The sequence below is a fragment of the Falco biarmicus genome, chromosome 11, assembly GCF_023638135.1.
Source record: "Falco biarmicus isolate bFalBia1 chromosome 11, bFalBia1.pri, whole genome shotgun sequence".
Classification (NCBI taxonomy): Eukaryota; Metazoa; Chordata; class Aves; order Falconiformes; family Falconidae; genus Falco; species Falco biarmicus.
In genome coordinates, this window is record NC_079298.1 from 30,735,218 (window position 1) to 30,759,157 (window position 23,940).

Here is a 23,940-nt window from a genome sequence, read left to right on the forward strand (position 1 = left end):
AAAATGTGCCAAGAGCTGATGATATTGGGCATAAAAAAACATCTTGGCTGGAGCTGGTCTCTCGAGGGACAGGACGTTAGCAATAGAGGTGAAGAGTCTCCAAAGGGAGCGTGTGTGGCTGCCAAGGGCTCTCAAGCTAAGATCGCCCACGGTCCCCAGCATAGCAGTAGTGGGTCAGGGTTCCAAAGAGGCTGTCCCTGGGCTGCAGGAGAGAGGAAGGGGCCACACAAGGCACCCTTGTAGTACTGGGGCTGAGTAGAGGGCAAACAGGCTCCCAGAGCTGCCAAAGGCTCCACACTGCCCTAGGGATGCTCCAGACCATCCTGGGAGGAGCGGCAGAGAGCAAGTCCTCTGCAGCAGCAGTGGGAACAGAGCCAAAGCTCAGCCACCCAGGGTACGTACAGCCGCTGTGAACCCGTCCCACTGCCAGGAACGGGCTGCTGCCTGCGAACGGGAGCCCTGGTCACTGGGGTCCTCATCAGCAAAGGTGTGAGTGCAGGGAACAAAGTCCTCCCATCTCCACAGGGGTGAGCAGGCTGGCCAACATAGGAACACAATTCCCCATACCCAAATGCACTCCAAATGAGGTCCTCAGTAGGTGACTTGGCAGGAGGCCAGCAGATCCCCACCATGTCCCCATGGCTGGGAACAAGCCACACTCATCCCTGCTCTGACAGGGAGCTGTGGGTGCTGGGGACCAGGCGGTGGAGCCGGTCTCAGGGCAGAGGCACCCCGCTGACACACAGGGACAGGGAAGGAGGCTGAGAAGGACCTGCCCACTGGCCGGGGAGGAGAGGAAGAGCAGGAACCTTCAGCGCTCAGGATAAATACCACGGCAAACTTGAACATCACCCAAGACACCTGTGCCACCAGGCACTGCAGGAACTGGGCTGCTCCCCTTGTAATAACTGTGAGCAAGAGCAGCCCGTCCCTGACCATCCCAGGCATCGCAGCTGGTTTCCCACAGCAGAACACAGAGATGGCCATTTAAAACCAGCTCTGAGAGGTTGCTCAGAAGAGAAGGAGCTGGCTACATACCACGCTGCTCTGTCATACTCTGCCCAGATCCGAACAAACTCATCTAGATGGTGAGGTCCCAGGATGGAGGAATCCCGAGTCAGGTATTCAAAATTGTCCATGATGACTGCCACAAACAGGTTGAGCATCTAGGTGAAAGGGAAAAAGGCAGAGAGAAAGGAAGGTCAGGGGGAGCGGCAGCCGAGAAGGGAATGGAGAGGGAAGGAAGAGTGATTGTGGGGAGATGATGGAAGATGATGGAAGATGACCCTATGGCTGGAGTGCAGGTTGGGGGCCTGATGAAAGGGACCCCCAGGGCTCTCAGGGAGAAGAAACTCACCAGGAAAGAGCAGAAGAAGATGAAGGAGACGAAGTAAACGTAGGCCAGGTCAGTGCCACAGCGCTCATTCTCGTTCTGCCCAGACGTCGCCGTCGTGTCGGGCTCACAGCCTTTGCCCTCCAGGCAGGACAGCATGATCTCCTGCCATGCCTCTCCTGTGGCACTCCTGCGCCCAACACAGCCTTGCTCAGCAGCTGGTGGTGGCACAGGGTGGAGCTGGGGCAGGACACCCCCAGGGAAAACCTCACAAGAAGCTGTGCAACCCCCTGCCCAAATTAAACACATCTCCAGTGTGCAGAGAAGCGAGACCCACATGAGTGCAGCCATGCTGGGGTGTAGCTCCTGGCACACAGGGCCAACTCCCTGCGGCCACCAGTTGGTCCAAAATACTGGGAGACAGACATCCTTTTGGGGACACAGCGGGGGGTGTGTGTGTGTGTGTGTGTGTGAGGTTCCTGAGCTCCTGCAGTCATGTGCTTGTCCAGCTGGTCTTTAGCACCAAAATGACCTCCACCAAACGGCGCACGGCGAGAACCTGCCCAGCCTGGCTCCTGGTACACCTGCACCTAAAAATACCACCAAAGGAGTTTTCTATGGTTGCTTACCTGAAGAGAAGCATGAGGGAGCCCAAAAAGCTGCGGAAGTTGTTGTGCCGGTTAATGTGGCTTTCCTCATCTAGTCTGATATTGCCAAAAACCTACAGGAGAAAGAAAAAGGGCTCAGTTCTTCAGGCAAGAGCTTGTTGGCCAGTGAAGAAGCTGCACGTTCACCTTCACTCAGGCACGCATCCCTGTGCTGCAGGGACCCATCCTGCCCAAGGTCTATCACCCTGGGTGCAGCCAGCCCACAAAGCAGTTGGCATCTACCCTCCCTGCACCATCCCTCACAGAAAAGCACCCCAGCAAATGCATGTTGGTGCACAGCCAGCACACCCAAGGAGCTGGCACCAAGCAGCCATTGGGGACAGAGACTCTCTTCTCCTCAACAGGGGTTTGCGGTGGGCAGCAAAGGCTGCGAGAGGTCGAGCTGCCATGGAAACAGAAGCACAGAGGACCTGGGATCAACTGAGTCCAACTGCTCCACATTCATCCCTCTGCTGTGCTATGGACAGCACCTGGGGATGGCATGGCACCCGGTGGTCCTGAGTGCACTGGAGGCACAGGGATGAGTCACACCACCCTGGGTGGGTGCTGGGTCACAGTCCTGGAAACTCCCAGGAGCTTTTCCCTTGGTGGGGAAACAGTCAGTAATGCTGGGGCCAGGCACAGCACCACAAACAGGTGGGGAAGGGCTCAGTGAGGGAGGGACAGACCGACCACTCACCCACCACAGACAGCCAGACACCTGGGACTACTGCCCCAGGGCCCCAAATGTGGACAATATCCTAATAATGACCCACAGCCAAGGCCATGGCAAGACATAACGAATGTTCGTAAAGTGCCTCAAATAGGAAAAATGTGCTGTTATTACTGTTAAATATTTATTCCACTTTCCATGAACCTAAAAATACACTAACTGCAGAGTATTTTTTCCCTGTACAGGTTTTTTGGAATGTGTAATTGTAGAATATTTTCTGCCTCCAGCTATTTTGCTCAAATAACGCCCACAGACTTTACTGCTTGGGGATTTGTTCACAATGGTGTTAAAAAAAAAAATAAAATAAATCAAATACTACCACACGGCAGGGAGGGAGGCTGAGTCAGATGGCGGTTGTTTAGCACGGAGAACACCTGGAGCCGGTGCTGGGATGTGTAGGACAGAGTGGCCAAAACCAGCCACGGGACTCGGGGTGGGAGAGAGGGGGTGTAAAAGACTAAACACCAGCAACTGCCCCAAGCAGGGGGCCACTGTGCTGCCTGCTGCCTCCCCAAAATCTGCCTGTCCTGGGGGTGCACATCAGGCAACAGCACTGGGTACTGCAGCAGCTTGCTCATCAGGCAGCTCCAGATCCTGAGCATTCGTCGTCAAAGATGCTTTGTCAGATCTTCAGCGTGGGATTTAGTCATCGCAGAACCGAGCCAGCCCTGCGGCACGTGTGGAGTTGAGGGTTTTAGCTCACATGTTTCTAATTTACCAGCTGGAGCCTGGAAAGCTGACATCTTCCCATGCTCTGCAGACCTCCCACCATCTGGTAGGTCACCACAGGACCCTAAGCATGAGAGCCCAAGCAGACCATCAGTGGCACGGCTCCGACATAAACCCTCCGCAGAGGGACAAGGTGGATGGCAGGCGGCAGGGATCACCACCATGATCCAGCCAACCGGATGGGAAAACTAAAAGGCTCCTTACCAGGTCCCTCAGGCATGAATTCAACCTCTGGGGGCTGCTAAGGAGTTGAAGATAGGATGCAATTTCTAAATGAAGGGGTGGCGATTTGAAAGCAGTCGCAGCACAGGATGCCCAGCTGCGTCCCCAGGGCCACACATCTCCAAGAGTTCAAGTTGGGAAGGCAGCTGCGGAGCTTGCCTGAACAAGCCCGTGGCAGCTGCCCCCAGGGCATGTGGCACTGCAGCTCCCAAACAAGCTGTTCCACCCTCGGGACCTTCCCTGACACCGTGACCGAGTGAAGCAGTGACAGGCAGGCACAAGGCTGGCTGCTGTGCATAATGCTGGGGACATGCTGGTCCAGCCTGTCCGCACCGGAGAGATTGCACACCGAGATGCCTGTGCTCACCTGCATCCCAATGATCGCGTAGATGAAGAAGAGCATGGCGATCAAGAGGCAGACATAGGGGAGGGCCTGCAAGAGAAGCAGATGAGTCATTTCATTTAGCACAAGTCCAGCTCCAGGGGAGTACGGAAAGCACGACGAGCAGGTGAGCTGTGCCGATCCATCTCTCCTACAAGCCAACAAGTCAGCAAACCCTCGGGAACAGCCTGCGTTTGGGAGCAGCACCCCAGCACTGTGGCCTGGGAGCAGAGCAGGGCACGTGGGACTTACCTTGAAGGACTGCACGAAGGTCCAGAGCAGGATACGGATGGTGTAACCCTGGCGCAGCAATTTGATGAGTCGAGCAGCCCGGAAGAGCTTCAGGAAGCTCATGTTGAAGCTGCTGGTGTTCACCAGCTGGGAGGAGATGAGAGGGTCAGAGAGAGGTGGGAGCCCCCGACCCTACAGCGGTACACCCTGATGCTCCCAGCCCCTGCTTCACCTTGGTGTCCGTCAGGATGATCTCCGTAATGCTGCCAATGACGGTGATGAAGTCAAAGATGTTCCAGGTGTCCCGGAAGTAGTTCTGCCAAAAGAAGGAGAGAGGCAGCATCGATTTGAGCTCAGGGATGGCAGGTCTGAAGGGCGCTGGGCCATAGGCCAAGGCTGCTCATGGACAACGGCAGCGGCAGCAGAGACCTTGCCACCCATTTGTATGCAGCCACGGTCAGGAGCATCGTCCTGCGTCTGAGATGGTGGCAGACCGGAGCATGTCTGCAGCAAGCAGCTTCTCCTGGGAGATGACTCACACATCCCACAGGCCACCCTGGTGAACAGGAACAGGAAAAGCAGCCACAGACAGCCCTGGTCAGGCTTCAACAGCAAATCACGCCGACCCTCACAGCCACGAGGCTGCTTTGCCTTCCTCTTCATGGGCACCCAGACCCACCTTAGCCCCTGCTGACTGCACAGCAGCTGGTGCAAGACCAGACTTGACTACTGCTGGGAGCAGGGAGGATGGCTAGAAACCCTCCTGCTGGTGGACCTCGTCTCCCAGTATGGGTTAGAAACAGGAAAGAAACTATAAAAGAGCAAATCCAACAGCTGCTCATAAGCAGCAAAGAGCAGCTGAAGAAAAGGCAGTCTGTGACTTCAAATCTTAAATGAGCAGCTGGGGACTTGCTGTGAATTAGGCAAGGAGCTCACTGCTGGTTGGGTATGGTCCAACTGGTGCAACCCAAGGACAGCAATGCACCAGCATCTCGTGGCTCCAAGGGACAAGGGACTGCAGCAGCAGTTGGCCTTAGCAGAGCTGCTGCACAGTACATACATGGTCCAGGCACCAAAGTACCACAGGAACAAGGCAAAAAGAAAAGCACTGGTGTGGCTTCCCCCACCAGCATCCAGAAGCAGGAAGTTTAATGAGAACTGAAGAAGTAATTCCAACCTAAAAGCAGCTCTCAGGCTGGAACCCAAAATAAATAGCAACAGCCTCACATTATTAACACCTTCCCTCTGTGATCTGTGTGCTGCCAAAGTCCAAATTAACACCCTCGTCAATAACAGGAGCAGCCACTCACCAGGAAGCCGAAAGCGATGATCTTGAGGACGCACTCCAAGGAGAACACCATGGTGAACGCGATGTTCAGGTACTTCAGGGCCAGCTCGTAGGTGTATGGAGCAGAGTAGTACTGATGGAAAAAGAGAAACATTGCTAGCCAGAAGGGGGCCTGCCAGCCTTTTGGCTGATGACTGTCCCAGGGAAGACCTGCAGTGGTCCATGTTCCTTGCCCTGGGTGTCTCAAGATCATCTCCTGCTCCCTCTCTCCACCCTCTCCCAGGACAGCTGCCGCTCCTTGTAAGAAGGAAGCGCAGAGTAAACCCAGATCTTTCTGCAGTAGTTAAGAGGTCCAGACCGTTTAGGTCACCTCATTTACAGAAGACCTTGCCTCTAGTTTGGGGCACAGGGTATTTCAAGTGAGTGTGCCAAGGGAATACATGCTCAGACTGCCTCAAAGCATCTCCTAGAAACAACCAAAATACTCTCTGGTCTCATCCTGAGCGATCCTCCTTCTCCCCACTGGCCCAAACAGGACAGGCTCACTCTGACCAGCTCACCTTCATCATCAGCACCACGGTGTTCAACGCTATCATGGCCATGATGGTGTACTCGAAGGATGGGGACACCACAAAGTGCCAGACCCGGTACTGGAAGGTGTGCCGGTTCTGGGGCATGTACCGCGTGAGGGGCTTGGCACTGATGGCAAAATCAATACAGGCCCTCTGGAACAAAACAACATGCATCAGACCCCGGCCGATGGTAACGTGGGGAGCAGTGGTTGCCACACTTCTTTCCTTCATGCACTGGGCAGGCAGGTGGCTCATGGCTTTCTTATACCTTTTCAACACCTAAGGAGTTCCAAGCTCGCAAACTCACAGAAAACCCATGGAAACATTCTCTTTCCCCCTCCCCAGACTGTACCTCGTTCTTCTCCAGACTGCACTCCTCCATCATTTTGTCTCCTTGCTCTTGGAACGTAATGATGATGAGAGCCACAAAAATGTTGACAAAGAAGAAAGGAAAGACCACAAAATAGACGACATAAAAAATGGACATCTCCATGCGGTTGCTGCGGCTAGGGCCGCGGTCCTCCTCAGTTACGTCCACCGAATGCTGCAGCACCCTGTGGGCAGACAGGTGAAGAAAAGCAACCAGAGATATGCCCATCAGGACTGCCACCATGCAGCACCTCTCACGGGACCCACTTGGTACAGCCAGCTTTGTCTGTCCACGCTTGTAACAATGAGGATAAAGCTCTGCCATAATCCGCTTTACAAGGACAACCCTTCTAAGTAGCTACAACTTGTTTTATGGTGCTTTTCCTGTGCCCCTGGTGGAAAATGGATTTTCCTGTGCTCTACACATAGAGAAAAAAATTGCCCAAGCTCACATGAGCATGGAGAGAGGTCTAGCCCTATGGTCATCTCTAAAATTGACCTAAAATATAGCTCAGGGCCACACAGGTGAAGGGATTATTCATCATTCGCTCCCTAAGGAAGAAGCTAACCCTAGCCACGGCCCCAGCCTCATATGGGGACTAAAAGCTCTTTTGTCCTGACATAATTTCTTGTCTTTTCTCTCCCGCTCCCTGCCCAGCAGATCCTTTCTCAGTCCTGCCTGGGTGTAGCCAGTTATGAACCCAGCCACCCCAATGGGGATGTCATCAGCCCCATTCAAGGGGGCAGACAGAACAGAATACTCACTGGGGCCAACCCTCGCCGGTGGAGACTGTGAACAGGGTGAGCAAAGCCCAGATGATATTGTCGTAGTGAAACTCATGGCGTTTCCATTCCCGGCACTTCACCTCCATCTTGTTCTTCTCATGGTCCACGTAGTTCCCTCTGCAAGGTTGGGACAGAGCAGTGACCTTGCTTTTTACGCTGCCCAGCTACGAGAGGGGGGCTTTAAAGCCTTGGGGCAGCAGGGGGGGGGGGGCGGGGGAGGGGCACCTCTCCTCCTATGGGGCTGGAGGGAGAAATGGGGAGAGGCTGAATAACAACCGTGGCGAAGTAGAGAAGGGAAAAGCAAAAGGGAAGAGAGAAGGAGGGAAGAGAACAGGAGCAAAATACAGGGCTCTGCATTCTGCATCCCATGCAAAGATGCACAGCGCTGACACAGCAATGTGGATGGGGCTCAGCCCATGCCATCCACCCCAAGAGACTATGGCCAAGAGCGAGTCGTGACCAAGGACTTGACTATGAATCACAGAAGACTTTACCCAGCACCCTGCCTTTGCCAGAGGTGTCAGCAGCATCAGACCTACTGAACAGGGCACCTACATGCAGTCCTTCTCCGTGTCCTTAGAGCTGTCAGTGCAGTAGAAAAACTTCCCCTTGAAGAGCTGGACGGCGATGACAGCAAAGATGAACATGAAGAGCTTGTAGACGATGAGGATGTTGAAGACATTTTTGAGGGAAGTCACGACACAGTCGAAGACAGCCTGCAGGAGAGGGCATAGCTCACCTCGGGGAACCCCTAGTCTTGGCAAAGGGCAGGACCAGGACCAGACTACCGTGTGGAAAGACATTTTCCACTTCTGGCGGGGAAAGGAGGAAGGACCTGGGCCTTCTCCCAGGCAAAGAGCTTTTTTATGCACGAATTTAATACCCGGACTATCCCCAGCACATGCATAGACACCGAGCGGCCCCTGAGACAGCAGCAGAGATGGATATTTATACCCTCAATGTTCTCTGCAACCGACAGGCGACCACCCCAGTGATGCCATTAACAGCACTCAAGACCAATTAGCAAACGCTTCATTGTTTTGCATCACCCTGAATAACAAGGCAGAGCAAATGCCTCTGCCTGCAATAGCAGCACCTCCCCAGGCTGTGCTCTCAGCAGCTCTCACAGCACTTTAAGAAAGAGAGGAATGTCCTTATCCTTGCCTGCATCATGGTGGATACAGAGGTGTCCAGGAATGAACTGACATGAGCTGACCAGGAAGAAAAGCTGGGGTCAAACCCCCTGTCTCTGGGTTGCCACTCTGGATCTCATCCATCAGCCAAATAACCTCTTCTAATTAAAAAACAGGGCTTCCTCAGTCTCTTACTCCTTTCTGATTCTATACGCCAGCAAGGGTAGGGAATTCCATAATCCTACCCATGCTGCATAAATAATCTCTCTGCTGAGGTGGGAAATCCCTGTCTAGTGCAACACCGTGACAGCACAGCACACAAAATCCCAAATTGAGCAAGCTGCTCTGGTGGGAAAGATTATGAACTTTGGAAAGAGATTTGAGCTCTCCCAAAGCCAGGACAGCCTGTTTTATCAGGAGAGCATCTGGGCTTTGCTGCCTCGTGCCCACTCCAGCCCCACTTGCCGTGGCGGAGGAACTGACACCTTGCAGAGATCCAGGCTTGCTTTTAATAACTCACTGCACCTCCAGGTATGAAGCAGCCTGAAGGACACTGTGTTTGAAAACCGGGCTTCCAAAACACAGCAAATGCTTGGGAAACTACTCGTTCATCACTCACGAGCTAATCGATGCATGTGGTCCCCGCACCCACCAGTTCAACTGGAGAAGACAGATGTAAGGCAGGAGATGGGGATCGTTACCTTCAGCTTGGGCAGTCGCTTGATGGTTTTCAGGGGCCTCAGGACCCGTAGCACACGGAGAGACTTGATGGTCTTGATATCCCGGCCCTTGTTGGTCCTACCACGTCAGAGGGAGGCGCACACACCCAAAAATGAAAAGGAGAGACAATAACCTTGAAGACCCAGGGCTTCCAGGTGCTTCACCTGGGGTGCTCTGGGGGTTTTAACTGCTGGCAATCCCCCCAGCATGTTGTGAGGGTGGAAACAAGAAGGCCACAAACATGTGGCTGCTGAGTGCTCAGCCCACCTAAATGAGTCTCCTCCAACACATGCGCTGACAGCTGGCGGAGATGAAAAATAAAGCAATCCTCCTCGGGATTAGCACCTTCCTCTCCTTGGGATTAGCACCTTTCCCCTCTGCTGGGGAGCAATAACCTTAACAAATCCCTTGCTGTGGGAAGCAGCGCGGTGCCAGGGCTGGGGCCGGTGATGCAATGCTCTCCCTGAGCAAGGGCAGTTGCCCACCCCCATGTCCCCAGGACAAGCCCCTCGACAGGCCAACAAGCCCCTCGACAGGCCAAGAAGTTTGTTTCCCTCCTGCAGGCATATGCCATTTGCAGATGGGGCTTGCAGGCAGTCCCACCATTGCCAAGTGCTTAGTACTGCTCCTGCCAGTTGAAAGAAACTAATAAAATGAGGCAGATGCACTCAATGGGGTCTACATGTAGGTGTCTCACAAAGGGTTTTCCATCCTGGTTTAGTCTTGAGGTTCATGGTCTTTACATTCACCTAGGGAATGCAAAGCACCTGCTCAGTGCTTGGTTTGTTCACACAAATGCTGTCTCTTGCAGCTTTCTGCCTTATTCCATAGTGCTACCCAACATGGTCAGCCTGGTCCTCTATCTCTCATGTAACTCCTCAGCCCTCCCTTCCCACTCCAGATCAGGGCTGACTTGCCTCCATCCCAAGTCAGCTAAGGGAGCCACAGCTTACCAGAAAGAATTATTTAGTAAAGCCCCCTCACAACCTTCATTTCTTGAATACAATACATTGATCCCAACCACAATACAAGGGGGGTTTTCTTGTCTTTTATCTAAAGCCTATGGGCTGAATCCCAGGATGGAGCAGACAGGTCCTGGTGAAGGTGGCACAGTTTGGATCCACCAGGCAACTTCAAAAAAGTCAAGGAAATTCCTTACCAACAACAGATGCTCCAGATTACACCACTCCTTTGTGAGGGTTAATGCAACAAGGAGCACAATAATGGGCTTAATGATTAAGAGATGTAAACAAACCCACTACTTAATAGTCCTCCCTAGGACCACAGCCCCACAAACGCATGGGAAGTAACTACACAAACAGCCCTGCAACTCACTTTGTATCTCTTGTCTCTTGTTTTGCTCCGTATCAGGGCCTGGGTAATTGGCTGGAGCATCCAGCTCAGGGCTGGGGTGAGGATTTGAGGGTGCTCAGCTGTGCAAGCTGCCACCAAGGACAACTCAGCTGTAGTGGTTTACAACTGCTGAAGAGGGACTCTTCAGACCTCAGGAAACCTCCTGTGGATTTGCCTGGGATCCAACACAGATATGGAATATAGGGCTGGGTAATGCCTGGAGGAAAGTCTCGCCATGTCTGTGGCCCAGGCTGAGCTCTCCTCAGCCCCCTGTGCGTGGCATGAGCCACATCCCATGCCCTCAGCAGACATCAGGGCTGAAGTCCCTGCAGCGCTTCAGCGCAGGCAAAGCCCCTGCAGGGACAGAGCCTTTGGCTCTGTGGTGGACGCTGCTTTCCCCGTGCCCTGCTCCCCTCGGGTGTGCTGCACACTGTCTGCACAGACGCTGAAATCTGCAATGAAAGCACCCTCCTCCCAAGGCAAGGAACTGCATTGCTTTGCAAAGAAAATCCCGCCTGCACTTTCCTGGAGCACACCACCTTCAAAGCATCCCTGGGGCAATCCAGGGGTGCAGGCAGAGCAGCATACTCCAGTCTCTGCAAATGCAGCTAAGGGTCAGCACAGGTGTCAGACAGACTGACACCCGCCAGCACCCATCCCCCCGTGCTCCCCAGGGTGGCACCCCACAGCAACCCGACCGGTATAGTTACCCCAAAGCATTTCTGTCGGTGATCCAGCCCGGCAGCCACCAAACAGCACCAACGCAGAGAAAAAGAGAGAAGAGAGGAAAAAGGTAAGAAAAGCATCAGGGGAGCTGCACAGGGACAACCACAACCTCTCAGGTGTGGGGACACCACAGCAGCCCTTCACCATCCCACACCTAGGCTGAAAGGCACAGTGAGTAGATCATGTTGTGTCCTCCAGGATGGACTGATCTCCAGGGAGGGACTCATCCAGCAAGCCAGGAGCCCCTGCCCTCCCCACCTGAGTTTTTGGGAGGGGGCATGTACTGAAACCTCAGCTGCAAGAGGAACCCAGGGAGAGCAGGACAAGAACAGGCAGGTGCATGGTCCTCCTCGGCCAGGAGCTGGGGAGGGACCTCGAGGCTTGGCCCCAACCAGCCAAAAGCAGGTGCCTCTCAGGGAACCTACCTGCAAGGCCATACTAGTTCTCATCCAAACAGGCTAACTCTGTTAAATCACCTCCATCAAGAAATCCACTGATTAAGAGCCTGAGCCACAGCATGGGATCTCCTGCACCCCCGCAGGGTGCCCGCTTGGACAACCCAAGGTGGTCTACAAGGTCCCTAGTTGTAACCAAACCTCCATCCTTGCTTGAGCTGAGTCCCTGCCACATGCACACAGAGTGCTCAGCACTGGGGGCAAAGCCTATGAAGTAAAATATTTCTTAAAACCATAAAAACCACCCCAGGCCCTGGCTGCATGTTAGTAAAACAGGTGGAAGGTGTCTTGAAAAGGTGATAGTTTAATCCTGCAGCACTTCTGCAGTGGGATATCAGACCTCTGTCCTGACCAGCCTCACACCAGGTTATTTTGCAGTATGTAGGGGTCCCTCTTCCTTCCAGACACTGGTACCCACAGGCACAAGGAGATGCTGCTCAGCAAAGAAAGCACCTCTGCCGAGTACCTCTGGGTGGAGAAACACCTGCCCTTGCTCACCAGGTAAGATGACGAACACTATGCACTGGATGCTCAACCTTTCCACCAACTTTTCCACCACTCAGACCTTCCCACTGCTGCAAGCCCGCAGGCATCACCGCCTCTCGGCAGCTCCACAAAGCCGCAAGCGAGCACCGCTCGTCTGCACGATGCCTCCTCCTCGGGTGCCACGGGAGGCAAAAGCGAGCAGCATCTTCAGTTATGGTTCTGGTTATTTCCGCTAATTTAATTTGAATTCTTTGGAGATTTATGGTTTTATGTTGGGCTTTTTATTTAGGCTGCATTTGGACTGATGTATTAGCTTTCCACGTGGAGAGCTACAGATAGTCGAGACAGCCTCTCGCTTGGGATGCACAGGCTCTGAGGCGGCAGCGGACAAGCTGCAATGGCACACGAAGACACGGCTTTATGGGTGGCCGCTTGCTTACTGGTGATTTCGATGCGGCACCAATAGCCAGCAGATGATGGTGGCACTGCTGGACCAGCTCAGAGACCTCCAGCTGTGCCCACAGCTATCCAGGACCCCCATGGGAAAACCAAACTGCTATGGGGAGGCAAAAGGGGCAGAAAACCTGAACGGCATGGCACGTCCCAGCACCACTTCTACCGGGAAGCGCTGGGCCTGGTCTCCAGCCACTCTCAGCCATGTCATCTCCACAGCCACTCCATGGGCATTGCTTTGCCCACCCAGTGCCATGGAGGCAAGGAAAGGGAGAGGGAGGACACTCGCCCCTCCCCCAGCCCTACATCAAGGAGCTCATGGAGGAAGAAGAAAAGGAGACGGATTCAAACATCACCACCAGAGTTTTCCTCTCGAGACCAGGAGGGAGGGAAGGGAGGGAGGGTGGCAGGTTGGGACATGTATAGCTGGCAATCATCCTGTGGCTCCTGGGGCCATAGTGGTGGTGGGATGCCAGGGAGAGAGGCAGGTGTTCTTATAAATGCTTTACAATGTATAAACCCATCAGAAATCGCTGCAGTTCCTTCCCCCAAAGCCCGTAAGATCACCTTCTCCAGCAGGAGCCACCATTGGACATGGGGGAGAGGGACAATCCTGCAGGTTTACATTATAAAGAGTCCTCATCCACAACAGAAGCAACTTGATATCTACCCAGCTATGGCTACAAGAGCCAGCAGGTGACATAGATGCTTGCTGCAAACATATGCGGAGAGGCAAAGGCCTTCTCCATGGGAGGGGGTTCGGTGCCACAGCTGGTGGGAGTGCTCTCCCTCAAGAACTCAACTGCCCCGTGCCCAAAGGGACCTGTCCTTCACTCAGGAGCCTGGGTGGAGGCAGGAGGCAACCAGGGCTAAAAGGGACATGGCAGGTTCCCCACAGGCTCAGTGCTGGCATGTGGACACCCTGCCAGCCCCAGGGACCACCCCAGGAAGGGTGCCACCTTTGTGGGGTGGGAGCAAGGGGAGTAAACACCGATTACAATACTGTTAGCAGTGGTGAGGACACCTATCCACGCAGGAACAGGCTGAGCTATGCTCCTTCAGCCATCAGAAAGTCTGGATGAAAGAAGGAAGGAAAGGGCTCCCTTGTCCTCCTAAAGCCCCTCAAACCACCCAGCACATCATCAGGCTGCTGATGCCCTTGAGCTCCCCCAGACACCCTCTGAGGGGTTGCCCTGGCAGAGGAGGGATCAGCCAGACCCTGGGGACGTTCAATCCATCCTCGTGGTGGCCTGGGTGGCCTCCCAGGGGGCTCAGAGCAACGTCCTCAGCCAGCAAGCCTACACCACATCCCTTCCCCATGCTGGGGTGTGCGGTCAGCCCCCTGCCTTGCCCAGGGGCTGGGTCATCCCTGCACTGTGAGCTGAATTCTCCAGTGCCCTTCCCAAGAAGAGAGCAGTGGCTGAAAGCACTGGGTGTAAGAAGTGGGTGAGGAGGGTGAGGAAGGCAAAAGCAGCAAGCCAGGGAGGGTGCAAATGGGTGAGAGCAAGGGGAAGGAGCTGCCGGCTGGCCTGGAGCGAGATGGGAGGGTTGTAATCCATCAAATAACCTTGGGGCTCAGACTCAGCCACTCCAAAAGCCTCATGTGGTGCCTGAGCTGTGGACGAGGACAGGACTCCAGTCTGGGGGGCTGCCAGGCCCTCCCCTCTCACCAGCACTAACACCACCACCACCAGTGTCAAAGGCACAAAGAGAAATCAACAGTGTGACAAAGGAGCATGAGCCTCTCCTCCCTTCTGCTCTCCCTCCTCAGGCACCACGGCCCTGGGGACCAGGGGGTGCGCCTTGCCTGCAGGCATCGCCTTAGCACCCACTCTCTGGGTACCAGCATGTCCCTCCCTGCGCTCGCACTGTACCACCTGCCCCAACCGGCAGCACGGAGGAGGGCAGAGCAGCATGAAACTCATCCCTGGATGCTCCTGCCCTCCATGGCGTGGACACCACAGACCTCGAGCCACCCTGCGAAGGAGGACCCGCAGATGCTACAAGCTCAGTACTGGAACCCAGCTTCAAGGAGATGCTCAGCAGGGACACGCAGCAGAGCGAGCATGCAGCACCCTGCCCTCGTCACGATGCTGCAGAGTATGCGGTGTAAACCCCACCAGCCACATCCCCATCCATGCACAGCTCCAGGGCAATGCTCCCCCTCAGAGCAGAGGTAAAGTCACCAGCTGGGGTACCATTTCCAGCACAAACATGTTTAGAGGGCAGCTCCACCTGACAGGTGCTGCTTTGGCTTTCTTTGTGCACTCCAGGATGTACAGCAGGTATATAACTCCAGATCTGACAGCCTTAGGTGTTTTTCCCTCTCTAACAGCCCCTTCTGCCCTCTTTCAAGTCCACTTTCACCACCAGCCTCTTCCTAGTATCTCCAGCTTGCCTTGCCTCCCTCCTGCTTGCTCACCCAGCATTTGACAAACAAGAAGAAATACATCTCTGGAGCAGCCATGCACCGCTGCCAGGAGCCATCCCAGAAACAGAGCAGAAAGGTGTAGAGGAATAATAAAAAAAAATAATCAAGGTCTAGTAGCTATAACACACTTGCATTCTCCTCCCACCCTGGCCAAAGGAAGGCAAGGAGCTAACAAGGACAACAGCCACTTACGCCAAGGCAAAGGCCACCAGCGCTCCCACCACCACGATAAAATCCAGGATGTTCCAGAGGTCTCGGAAGTAGGAGCCATCCTGCAGGATCAAGCCCTGATCAATCATCTGGAGAGGAAAAAACAGTGAGAAAAACAAGCAGGGAATGAGCACCTCGGTCATCAAGTGGAGGCAGCCGCAGGTGGGATGTGCTGAAGGACAAGGACACTGTCCCCTGGGGAGCAGCAGACCTGTCCCTGTGCCCTGAGTACGCATCAAGGACCGCCATGTTTTGTGGAAGCCTGGAGGCTGATAGAAGTGGTGCTGAGCACTCTCAAGTCCCACTGCTAAGAAGCAGGCTTTAAGGTCTCCATCATCCAAATTTAGGACCAGAACCAAAAAACTGAGCTGTTTCCCACCCGCTGTGAGGATGCTGCAGGACTCAGCAGAGTGCAGCCAGCCTGCAAGGTCTCTTACCTTGATAACCATCTCAAAGGTGAAGACGCCAGTGAAGACATAGTCAAAATACCTCAGGACCTGCAGAGATTGGGCACAGGTGCTCTGTAGCTGCCGCCAAGCAAACGGGCTCGCTTGTACCCACCCAGACCCAGTTACCACCCCACACTGGGGCTCGCCTGGCTCAGGCGCAGATGGAGGGTTGGTTTCCTTGCCCAAACCCAGCCTGTTCCCTCAGAGTTCAGGACAGCCATAAAGCCTGCCTGTGCAGGCAGGAGGGAAACATTCCCTCTGCATGGTGCAAGTGGCTCTGAAATCATGCTGCAAGCCAGAATCATGCCCTGCCCCTCCCCCCACCCCACCCCTCCCTGGACCAGTGCCTGTGCACATCAGCATCTCCCCAGTTTAAGCCACTTGGCTGTCGACAAGGTGCCCTGGTCCGCTCCCCAGGCTCTAAACCCTGCATGTGGGAGGCTGAGAGCAATTGCCAGGGTTTATAAAGGAAGGTGATGGGGAAGAACTCAGGCCCCATGGTGCAGGTGCTGCCGCTGGCTGTCCTGATCCATGTCCCACATGTGTCCCCCACCACGGAAGCTAAAATCCTACAGGACCCTCTGCCTGCATTGCCTGTGGGATGGGGGGAGCAGGGGAGGTTTGCAATCACTTTATTGCGGTCGGAGTTGGTGAGGACGGGATCCTCTGCCGCAAGGGCGATGCTGCTGGCGGCGATCACCAGGAGGATGCACATCTCGAAGTAACGCAGGTTCACAATGTAGTGGCAAGCCCTCCGCACCCTGCAGGGAGACAGCCCGCACCCCAATCTGTGAGCCCCTGGCATGCCCCAGGCATGGCCCACATGCAAAACCCACCCCACATCACCGCCTTCCACGGCAGAAAGATGGGCAGCCAAGTCCAAGGAGCAAAACGAGGAAGCCCAAGGGTGGTTTGAGCTTGCTGACCCCTTTGCTCAGCTGTCCCAGCCCCCCAGACACCCCACAGCCAGCCAGGGACAGTCCCTGAGAAACTGGGGTGCTTATTCTTCCAGGTTGCTGGAGCTGGGCAAGAGCTACAGGGGAGCAGAAAACTGCGGAAAAATGTAACAAGCATTGAATAAAAATAAAACAGCCAGCAACCAGCAGTCAGGAGAGAAAGCCATGAGCGTGGCTGGCAGAGGGAGAGCGCTGCTGGGGCTTCAGGAACACCGTGGCTGGTTAGCCAGGCTGTTTGGGAGATATCCAACCCCCTTCCCAAGGGGATCCCCTGTTTTCATTGATGTCTAGGTGTCCTTCCCCTTGCAGCCCTCCCCAGCCCCAGGCTCCTACAGTCCAAAAAATGTCTCACGGGTTTGTGGTGCTGAAGATGAACATGGAGCTGTGCGGCACCATCGCTTTGCCCGTCTCACTTTTTTCCTTCTTCCGCTTCTTCTTCTCCATCTCCTCCTCGTCCTCTTTGCTCTCAGCCTCCTTTAAGGGGCTGGCTTCGCCATCTGTCTTGTTGCTAACTGCAGGAAAGCAAGAGCCTTTGCCTGGCCTTGCACCCAGACAGCACCCTGGGGTGTCCCTGCCACCCAAGCATCTGCAAACAGCCCCCCCCCCCCCCCTCCAGTTTCAGCTTTGCATCCCCACGCTGTTATGGGGAGAGAGATCAGAAGGGAATAAAAGACATGAGCTGCCAGGATGAAGCAGACGAAAGGGGTTTTAACAAGGCCAGCTTTTGCAGTGCTGTTTAATTAATAACACCGTTAAATGCGGCTCACCTTGACAGCAAGGATGCTGTTAAGGGGTTTGAGCACAGCGAGCTGGGCCGAGTCTGCGGATGTGTTAGGAAAAACAGGGGATGCCAGTGTTTTCTCCAGGCAGAGAGGAAGGGGGAAGGAGGGATCAGGCGAAGGGGCAGGTGGGAAGGAGGTGAAAAAGGGAGAAGGTCCCCAGGGGATAGTGGAACATCAGCATTGCCTTCAGGCTTCCTGCACAACTGAGGTGCCAAAGAGAGGTGCTGCAAGGAGCAGCAAGAAAAGCCCCCCAGTTGATGGATATAGATAGGAAAAGCAGTGCAAGTGGCTTTCCATCCCCACAGGGTCCCTGAGGGCTGGGAGAGGGGCTCAGGAAAGAGAGAGGGTCCTCACTCTGTACCACAGTGGAGTCGTGGACATCGATCATGATGGTTGTGCTCTCCGTGGCCTTCTCAGTGTTGGGGGTGATGGAGGAGAGGTCGGGCTCGCTCCGGCTGACGGTGTGGCTGGCCTCTAGCAGTGCTTGCTCACTGGTGTCCAGGCTGCTACAGTCCTGTTCCATCAGGCTGCCTGTCTTCCCCTGGGGGGGCTCAGGTCCCCCTCGCTGGGCACTCCCCTCCTCAGTGGTCCCAACGAGCTCTGCATTGCCAGCAGGGACCCCGTTTGTCCTGCGGGATGGATGTGGGAGAGAAAAAGGTGCAAGGAGATAAGGGAAGAGGACAAGGAAGGATCTGTGGGAACTGCAAGATGCCCTCCCCAGGTACCAACCTGATGGACTCTCCGCTCGCCTCTGGCTCCCCCTGAATCAGTGCCTCCGCTGCAGCCACGTCCCCACGCCGGTCCCCATCCTGCATCCCCTCTGTGGGGCTGGCCTCCTCCAGACCCATCTCCTGGCTGGCCGAGCGGCTCCCCAGGGCACCAGCCGGCTCCTTCCCCTCCATCCGGGCTCTGCGGTGCCGGCTGCGCCGCTGGCTTTGCCTCATCCTGGCCCTATCCTCGATGCTGCCTCCTGCCCCATCCTGCTCGCCTGGCTCACAGTTCCCATGGCACGATTTCTGGTGCCATGGCTCCTTGTCTCGCTTGGCCCGGGGTGATGGGCTCCTCCTGTCCTCACCACCACCAGGGTTGGCTCCCGGGGCTGGCTGCTCAGGTCCCTCAGCCGGTGGCCGCTCGCCCTTGCCGCCCTGCTCCTCAGTGCATTTCTCCAGGGCAACGCCATCGCCCGGTTTCTTCCTGCGGAAGATGCTGGCATGGGGGTTGATGAGGGGCGGCTCATCCTTGTTGATGCCCTCCTGGCTGGACATCTGCATGTGCCGGCGCAGCTGGCTGGTGCGCTGCTCCCACACCGACATGTGGTGCCGCCGGCGACGCTCCCGCCTACAATGGGGGACAGTGAGGGATCGGCCTCCCAGCTGCCCCCCCCGTTGAAGCACCCACCCTGGATTTAATTTGGGAATCCCAAGGAGAAGGAAATGCCATCCTCAGGGCTACAGGCTGGGCTCCTGCTTTATCCCCAGCCCTCCAGCATCCCTCTGGTGCTGGCAGGGGCTGGAAATGGGACTAAGACTGTACTTCTGCCCCTTCAGAAGGCATCAGGCTGGTGATGGACCAGCTCCAGCAGCCTCACAGCTGCCCTGAAGCTTTCAGGCCGCGTGCCCAGCTTGCTGGAAGCAGCCAGCACTCCAGCCTGCCCTACCCTAGCCAGGTGGTGACCACCTTCCTCTTGTGTGATTGCCTGGGGACATCTTCTTAACTACAGGCAGTGACCTCTCACTGCGGCTGGGGATCCCTGCTTGCACTGGGGACCCCTCCTTGCACTGGGGACACCTTTGCATCGCCAGCTCCTTGGAGCCAGGCTCCTTTTCAGAGCAGCACCGCCATAATGGTACAACTGACAGTGCAGGGGACTCAGACAAGAGCCAGCTTGCCAGCAAGGGTGGCAGTCCTGATGGGATGGGGACAGTAAGAGAGGAAAAGCAGCCAGGTACAAGACCTGCCTTTCTCAGTGAGAGATGGCCCTTGGAGACATTCACAATGGAGAATGTCACCGGGTGCAGGAGGCACTCTCCATCCCTGCGCTGCTATGCTCAGCCAGGACAGCCTCTCACCCAGCACGTCCCGAGTAGGAAACGAGCCCACAGCCTGGGGGAGCAGCGGTTTCAGTGTCTAGGAGCTGTACTGGGCTTCCCTACGTTCCTGCAGGTGTGCTCTAGGGACAAGTAGGCTATGCCATGAAACCTTTGCAGTGCCGTAAATACGCACACAAACACCCTAGAAAAGACAGACGAGCCCTTCCCAACACACCTGGGCACACGGAAGCACCCACGAGCACACACGTGTACACACACCGCTCACCCCCAGAAGATGCGCAGCTGCACATCCACAGGTAGCGGCACACACCAACACACACGTACTGCACGGCACACGCACGAGGAGGTTAGGCACGCACAACAAACCGCGAGCCCACGCACAAATCCACAAATGCACGCGCACACAGACAGGGGTGCAGAGGAGCACACTAAAATACAGGCGTACACATACACACACGAGCCCCCCCCCCCCCCCCTCCCCCGCCCCGCCGAGGAGGCTGGAGGGGAGCGGTGTGCGCTCTGGCCCCGCGGACGCACAGAAAGCACAGGAGCCACAGACGACACGCGCCCCCGCGGCCCACATACAGGTGGCTGCTGCGTGGCTCCCACATCGACATGTGGTGTCTCCTTCGCCTGTCTCTTCTGGGGAGGAAAAACAAACGGGTTCAATCTCCCCTTCACCCCTTCTTCGACTCATGTGGGCAACGCAGAAAGGTGGCCCCCACCCCGGCCCCAGGCAGCCCGCATCTCTTTGCCTGCCGGCTGCTGGGATGCTGGAGCATCCTAGTGAACCCCTGCACGTACGTGCTTGCACACCTGCTGCCCACAGGGCTGCCCGCGCTCACACCCACGCACTGTGATCTATTTTGTGGGGGCCACGGAGCCTTCCCTGTGCCAGCCAGTTGCGCAGTAGTGGCACGGGGCAGGCTGTACAGGCTGCAGCCCCTCAGAAGCCCTAGGACATGCTTGGATATTTAACAACTCTTTCAAACTGCTTCAGATTCACCTCTCCCAAGCAACACGTGGCAATTTGAAAGAGGAAGCAATGCATCAGGCTGGCCTCGAGCTGCTCAGAGCCATCGCCGTGGGTTGGTGCTGCCCTGATACCACAGTGGGGAACGTGAAGTTCCCCAGCAAAAGCAAGGCATAAACCTAGGGCTGAGATGCTGACACGGAGAGGCTTAACAGGGCTGTCGGTGCCCTTCACCCCTACTGAATTTAGGCAGCTGGGGAGATTCAAGGCTTAATCCTTTGTATCAGCACAGAAAAGATTCAGATACGCACAGCCCCAAGCGAACAGCCCTGAGCATACGCAAATAAATGTGCATGCCATGATTTAGAGGGTTTCCTTTTTGCAAATGCCATGTGTGTGTGCAGGACATGCAAGGAAATACACTCCAAGGGCCCACGTGCACGCAGAGCTCACACAGGTCAGATGGGGTGCATCTCGCTGCCGTCCTGCGAGTGCAGCAATACCCTTGGACCCCATGTGTGTCATGCTGGTGACTGCCTCCTTACAGCCATGTGCACGGGAACAGCCCAGTGCCATGCTCAAGGCAGAGTGCGAGCTGCAGGCACCTGCTGCCATCCCCGCAGCAAGTGGCCGAGCCTTCAAATGCATCCACGCACCACGTTAGGCACCAACACATGACAGCATCCGCATGCGTCCATCTGGCCACCCACTCATCAAACAGCCCCAAGCCATCTGCACCAATGGCGCCCATGTACAAATACAATACTCCGATCGGCACCACAGCCGCCCACGCCAACCTGGCCACGTGGGAACACTCATCCCCAAGTGCCACCGGACCTCTCTGCAGGCAGGAACGCGTGTACCAAACCTGCCTGCGCTGGGTACCCACATAGAAATGAAGCCATCTGTGTCTGCGCACAACCAAACGCAGAGACCGGCTCAGCTTCACCACTCTGAGTTACCAACAGCCCTTCAGTACCGGCTCTGCTCTGGCTCATCCCTTGCTGTGATGTCCCCACTGTCCCTCCCCAGCTGCTGGCGTCAGCGTAGCACCACTAAAAGCACATCAAGACCTGATGCTGGAGATGGTCAGCCCCATGGCATCACATCCCCTTCCCTGCCCCTGACACCATCCATCCTGATGAGGGGGAAGGAGCTGGAAAAAAGATCTGCAAATATCAACACCTCCCATTTCAATGTCACTAGAACAACAACAAAAGGCTAAAGAGATCTGCTTTCCTAACCAGACGTATCTGACAATGGCTAGAAAACTATAGCAGGGATGTGCAGCGTGGACAAATCCTTCAATGTCCTAATACAGTCCATCTCCCTCTCTCCTGCCTGCCCATTCTCCAGCCCCTTCTGCAGCCTAAATCCCTCCATCCCCTTGCCTTATCTGACACGTTCCCACTGGTAGCCAGAGACAGTCACAATACACACTCTACCACCTCTCCCATATACCCCCTCCCAGTACCTGGCCAGGCACAGATTTATCATGAACATCCCATCACCCCCAAACCAGCGTGATACCTGCAGCGGCTGGAAAACCAGGCAGGGCTGACAAGTACCCCCCAGTTCCTGCTGCCACTAAAGCCACAGGTGATGCGTGCCGGGTGGGGGGACCATCGCATCCCACTGCTGCCAAGTTGCTGCCTCCGACACCCCCCCGCCCCAGATCAGTGCTCGCCTGAAGACAGCAGTTTCTCTCGGCAAATCTGCAAGAGATTCTGCCATGTACAAGCTTGGCTGGGTTTCAAAGAATAACGAAACCTAAAATTCCCTGGGAAGGGATTCTATAAAAAAAAGAAAAAAAAAAATCCTTTCAGCCGTACTGAAATGTACTGTTTTGGGAAACAAATCAAAACGCCTCGTTCCAATGTTGACTTTGAAAGTTTTATGTGATTTAGACCATATGACACTGCAAAATAAAGAGAAAAAAGGCGTCTAGAAAGGAAAAAACAGAATTTTCTTCTGCTGAAACGCAGAGACAAGGCTCCTTAACACCATGCCAGGGGTTTATGTGGTTTGGGGCTTTTTTTTCTTGCCCAAATCAAATTTCTTTACAGTCAAACATGGTTTTGCAAACCTGCTCCATCTCTCATAACTGCATTTGCTACCCGGGGAAGGAGCCCGGGGGAGATTTGTGACACCTCTGCTCCCTTCTCCCCCAACCCTGGCTGCTCTCCCGCAGCTCTGCCAAGAAAAAACGCTCTGCAGGAACAAATATCACCCCTCCTCAAGAAAAACTTGAGATCCTTTCCACCTCCCCAGCCTCCTTCTCCACCCCTAGCAGCAGTCCTGAGTGTTTTGAGCTGTACACTGGAGGCAGAAAGCCTCCTTTAGGGTGCTTCTGCCATGCCCAAGCACGGAGGCTGCTGCTTGGGGCAGGGGTGGGCAACTCCAGGTGCCACAGGGTGACCAGTCCCTGCTCTGACACCTCTTTGGAGACACTGCTGCTCATGGGGAACACACTCCTACATCTCCATCCATCCTCAGGAAGACACGTGGATAGGGAGTCACCCAGTGTGGGGACCCCTTTTTCTTTCAGCAGCCCCCCCAGCCAGCCGCGCCAGGCTCCACACTTCAGCTCCCCACTCTGCTGAGAACCCGGCTGGGCTCAGGAGGGCACAGGGGTAGCAGCACGGGCAGTCACTCACTCGATAGCAGGCATGTTTGGGGCAGACATGGGGCTGACTTCTTTGGCTTTCTGAAGGGCGTGCTTCTGGTTAAAGGCCTCCTCTTCCTCCTGCTCATCCTGCAGAGGAAAGAGGGGAGTTGCTTAGTGGGATGCTGTGGTTTCAAGGGAAGGTGCAGCCATCGGAGGCAGCGAGAGATGCACAGGGATACCTTAGATGAAAAGGTGTGCAGGAGAAAGGCGGAGCTGTATTTCCAGAGACAGCCTTTATTTTCCTTGTGCTGTGGGGACACAACTTCCCCACTATGCCAGATCTTACTGAAGGCGTCAGCACTACTTAAATAAGTGAACCCAGCCCACTCCAGGCAAGAGCTGGGCTGTGCACACTAGAACAGCCCCAGACAGTGTAGACCGACTCAGCCCTCCCTTCTGCACAGCCACAGGGGTGAGACAGGCATCCCCTCAATAGAGTGGGAGGCAAGGCATCCATGAATGACCCCAGCAGAGACCATATTGCTTTAATGAGTATGGTTGTGTCTCTGGAGCAAAAAATTGTCATTAGGAGTCATTAGCATGCATTCAGCCTTTTCGAAAACTCAGCACTCTCTTAATTGATGCTGCTGGTATGCGGCAGGGCTCTCCCACCCCTCTCACCCCAGCAGCTGGCAGTCCCTGGAAATGCCACCTGCACCCACCACGGGATGAGAGGGACTGCCACGTGCACCCCTCAGGCAAGCGAGTACCATGCCCCATTTCGTTTGCTGCTAGCGGGTCAGCTTTACACCAGCGTGGAACCCTCTCAGTAAGCCCCAGGGAACTGAGTAATAGGTATGGG

General features: G+C 55.3%; 1 protein-coding gene across 4 annotated transcripts in view; it reads right to left on the reverse strand.

The window, feature by feature from the left end:
• Positions 1–23,940, reverse strand: part of CACNA1E (calcium voltage-gated channel subunit alpha1 E) — a 166,608-nt gene that overhangs the window by 18,445 nt on the left and 124,223 nt on the right. For 3 of the 4 annotated variants that reach the window (XM_056355654.1, XM_056355653.1, XM_056355656.1), the window contains exons 20-39: positions 23,128–23,225; positions 20,083–20,139; positions 18,176–18,784; positions 17,801–18,075; positions 17,017–17,176; positions 16,340–16,469; positions 15,697–15,756; positions 15,242–15,348; positions 9,127–9,223; positions 7,848–8,008; positions 7,272–7,409; positions 6,490–6,691; positions 6,126–6,290; positions 5,588–5,698; positions 4,510–4,593; positions 4,299–4,424; positions 4,032–4,097; positions 1,963–2,054; positions 1,358–1,523; positions 1,039–1,166 (exon numbers count right to left, since the gene is read on the reverse strand). In XM_056355654.1, the coding sequence (XP_056211629.1) occupies positions 1,039–1,166; positions 1,358–1,523; positions 1,963–2,054; positions 4,032–4,097; positions 4,299–4,424; positions 4,510–4,593; positions 5,588–5,698; positions 6,126–6,290; positions 6,490–6,691; positions 7,272–7,409; positions 7,848–8,008; positions 9,127–9,223; positions 15,242–15,348; positions 15,697–15,756; positions 16,340–16,469; positions 17,017–17,176; positions 17,801–18,075; positions 18,176–18,784; positions 20,083–20,139; positions 23,128–23,225 (3,032 nt within the window). The remainder of the gene's footprint in view (positions 1–1,038; positions 1,167–1,357; positions 1,524–1,962; positions 2,055–4,031; positions 4,098–4,298; positions 4,425–4,509; positions 4,594–5,587; positions 5,699–6,125; positions 6,291–6,489; positions 6,692–7,271; positions 7,410–7,847; positions 8,009–9,126; positions 9,224–15,241; positions 15,349–15,696; positions 15,757–16,339; positions 16,470–17,016; positions 17,177–17,800; positions 18,076–18,175; positions 18,785–20,082; positions 20,140–23,127; positions 23,226–23,940) is intronic. The other variant, XM_056355657.1, reaches the window with a different exon arrangement.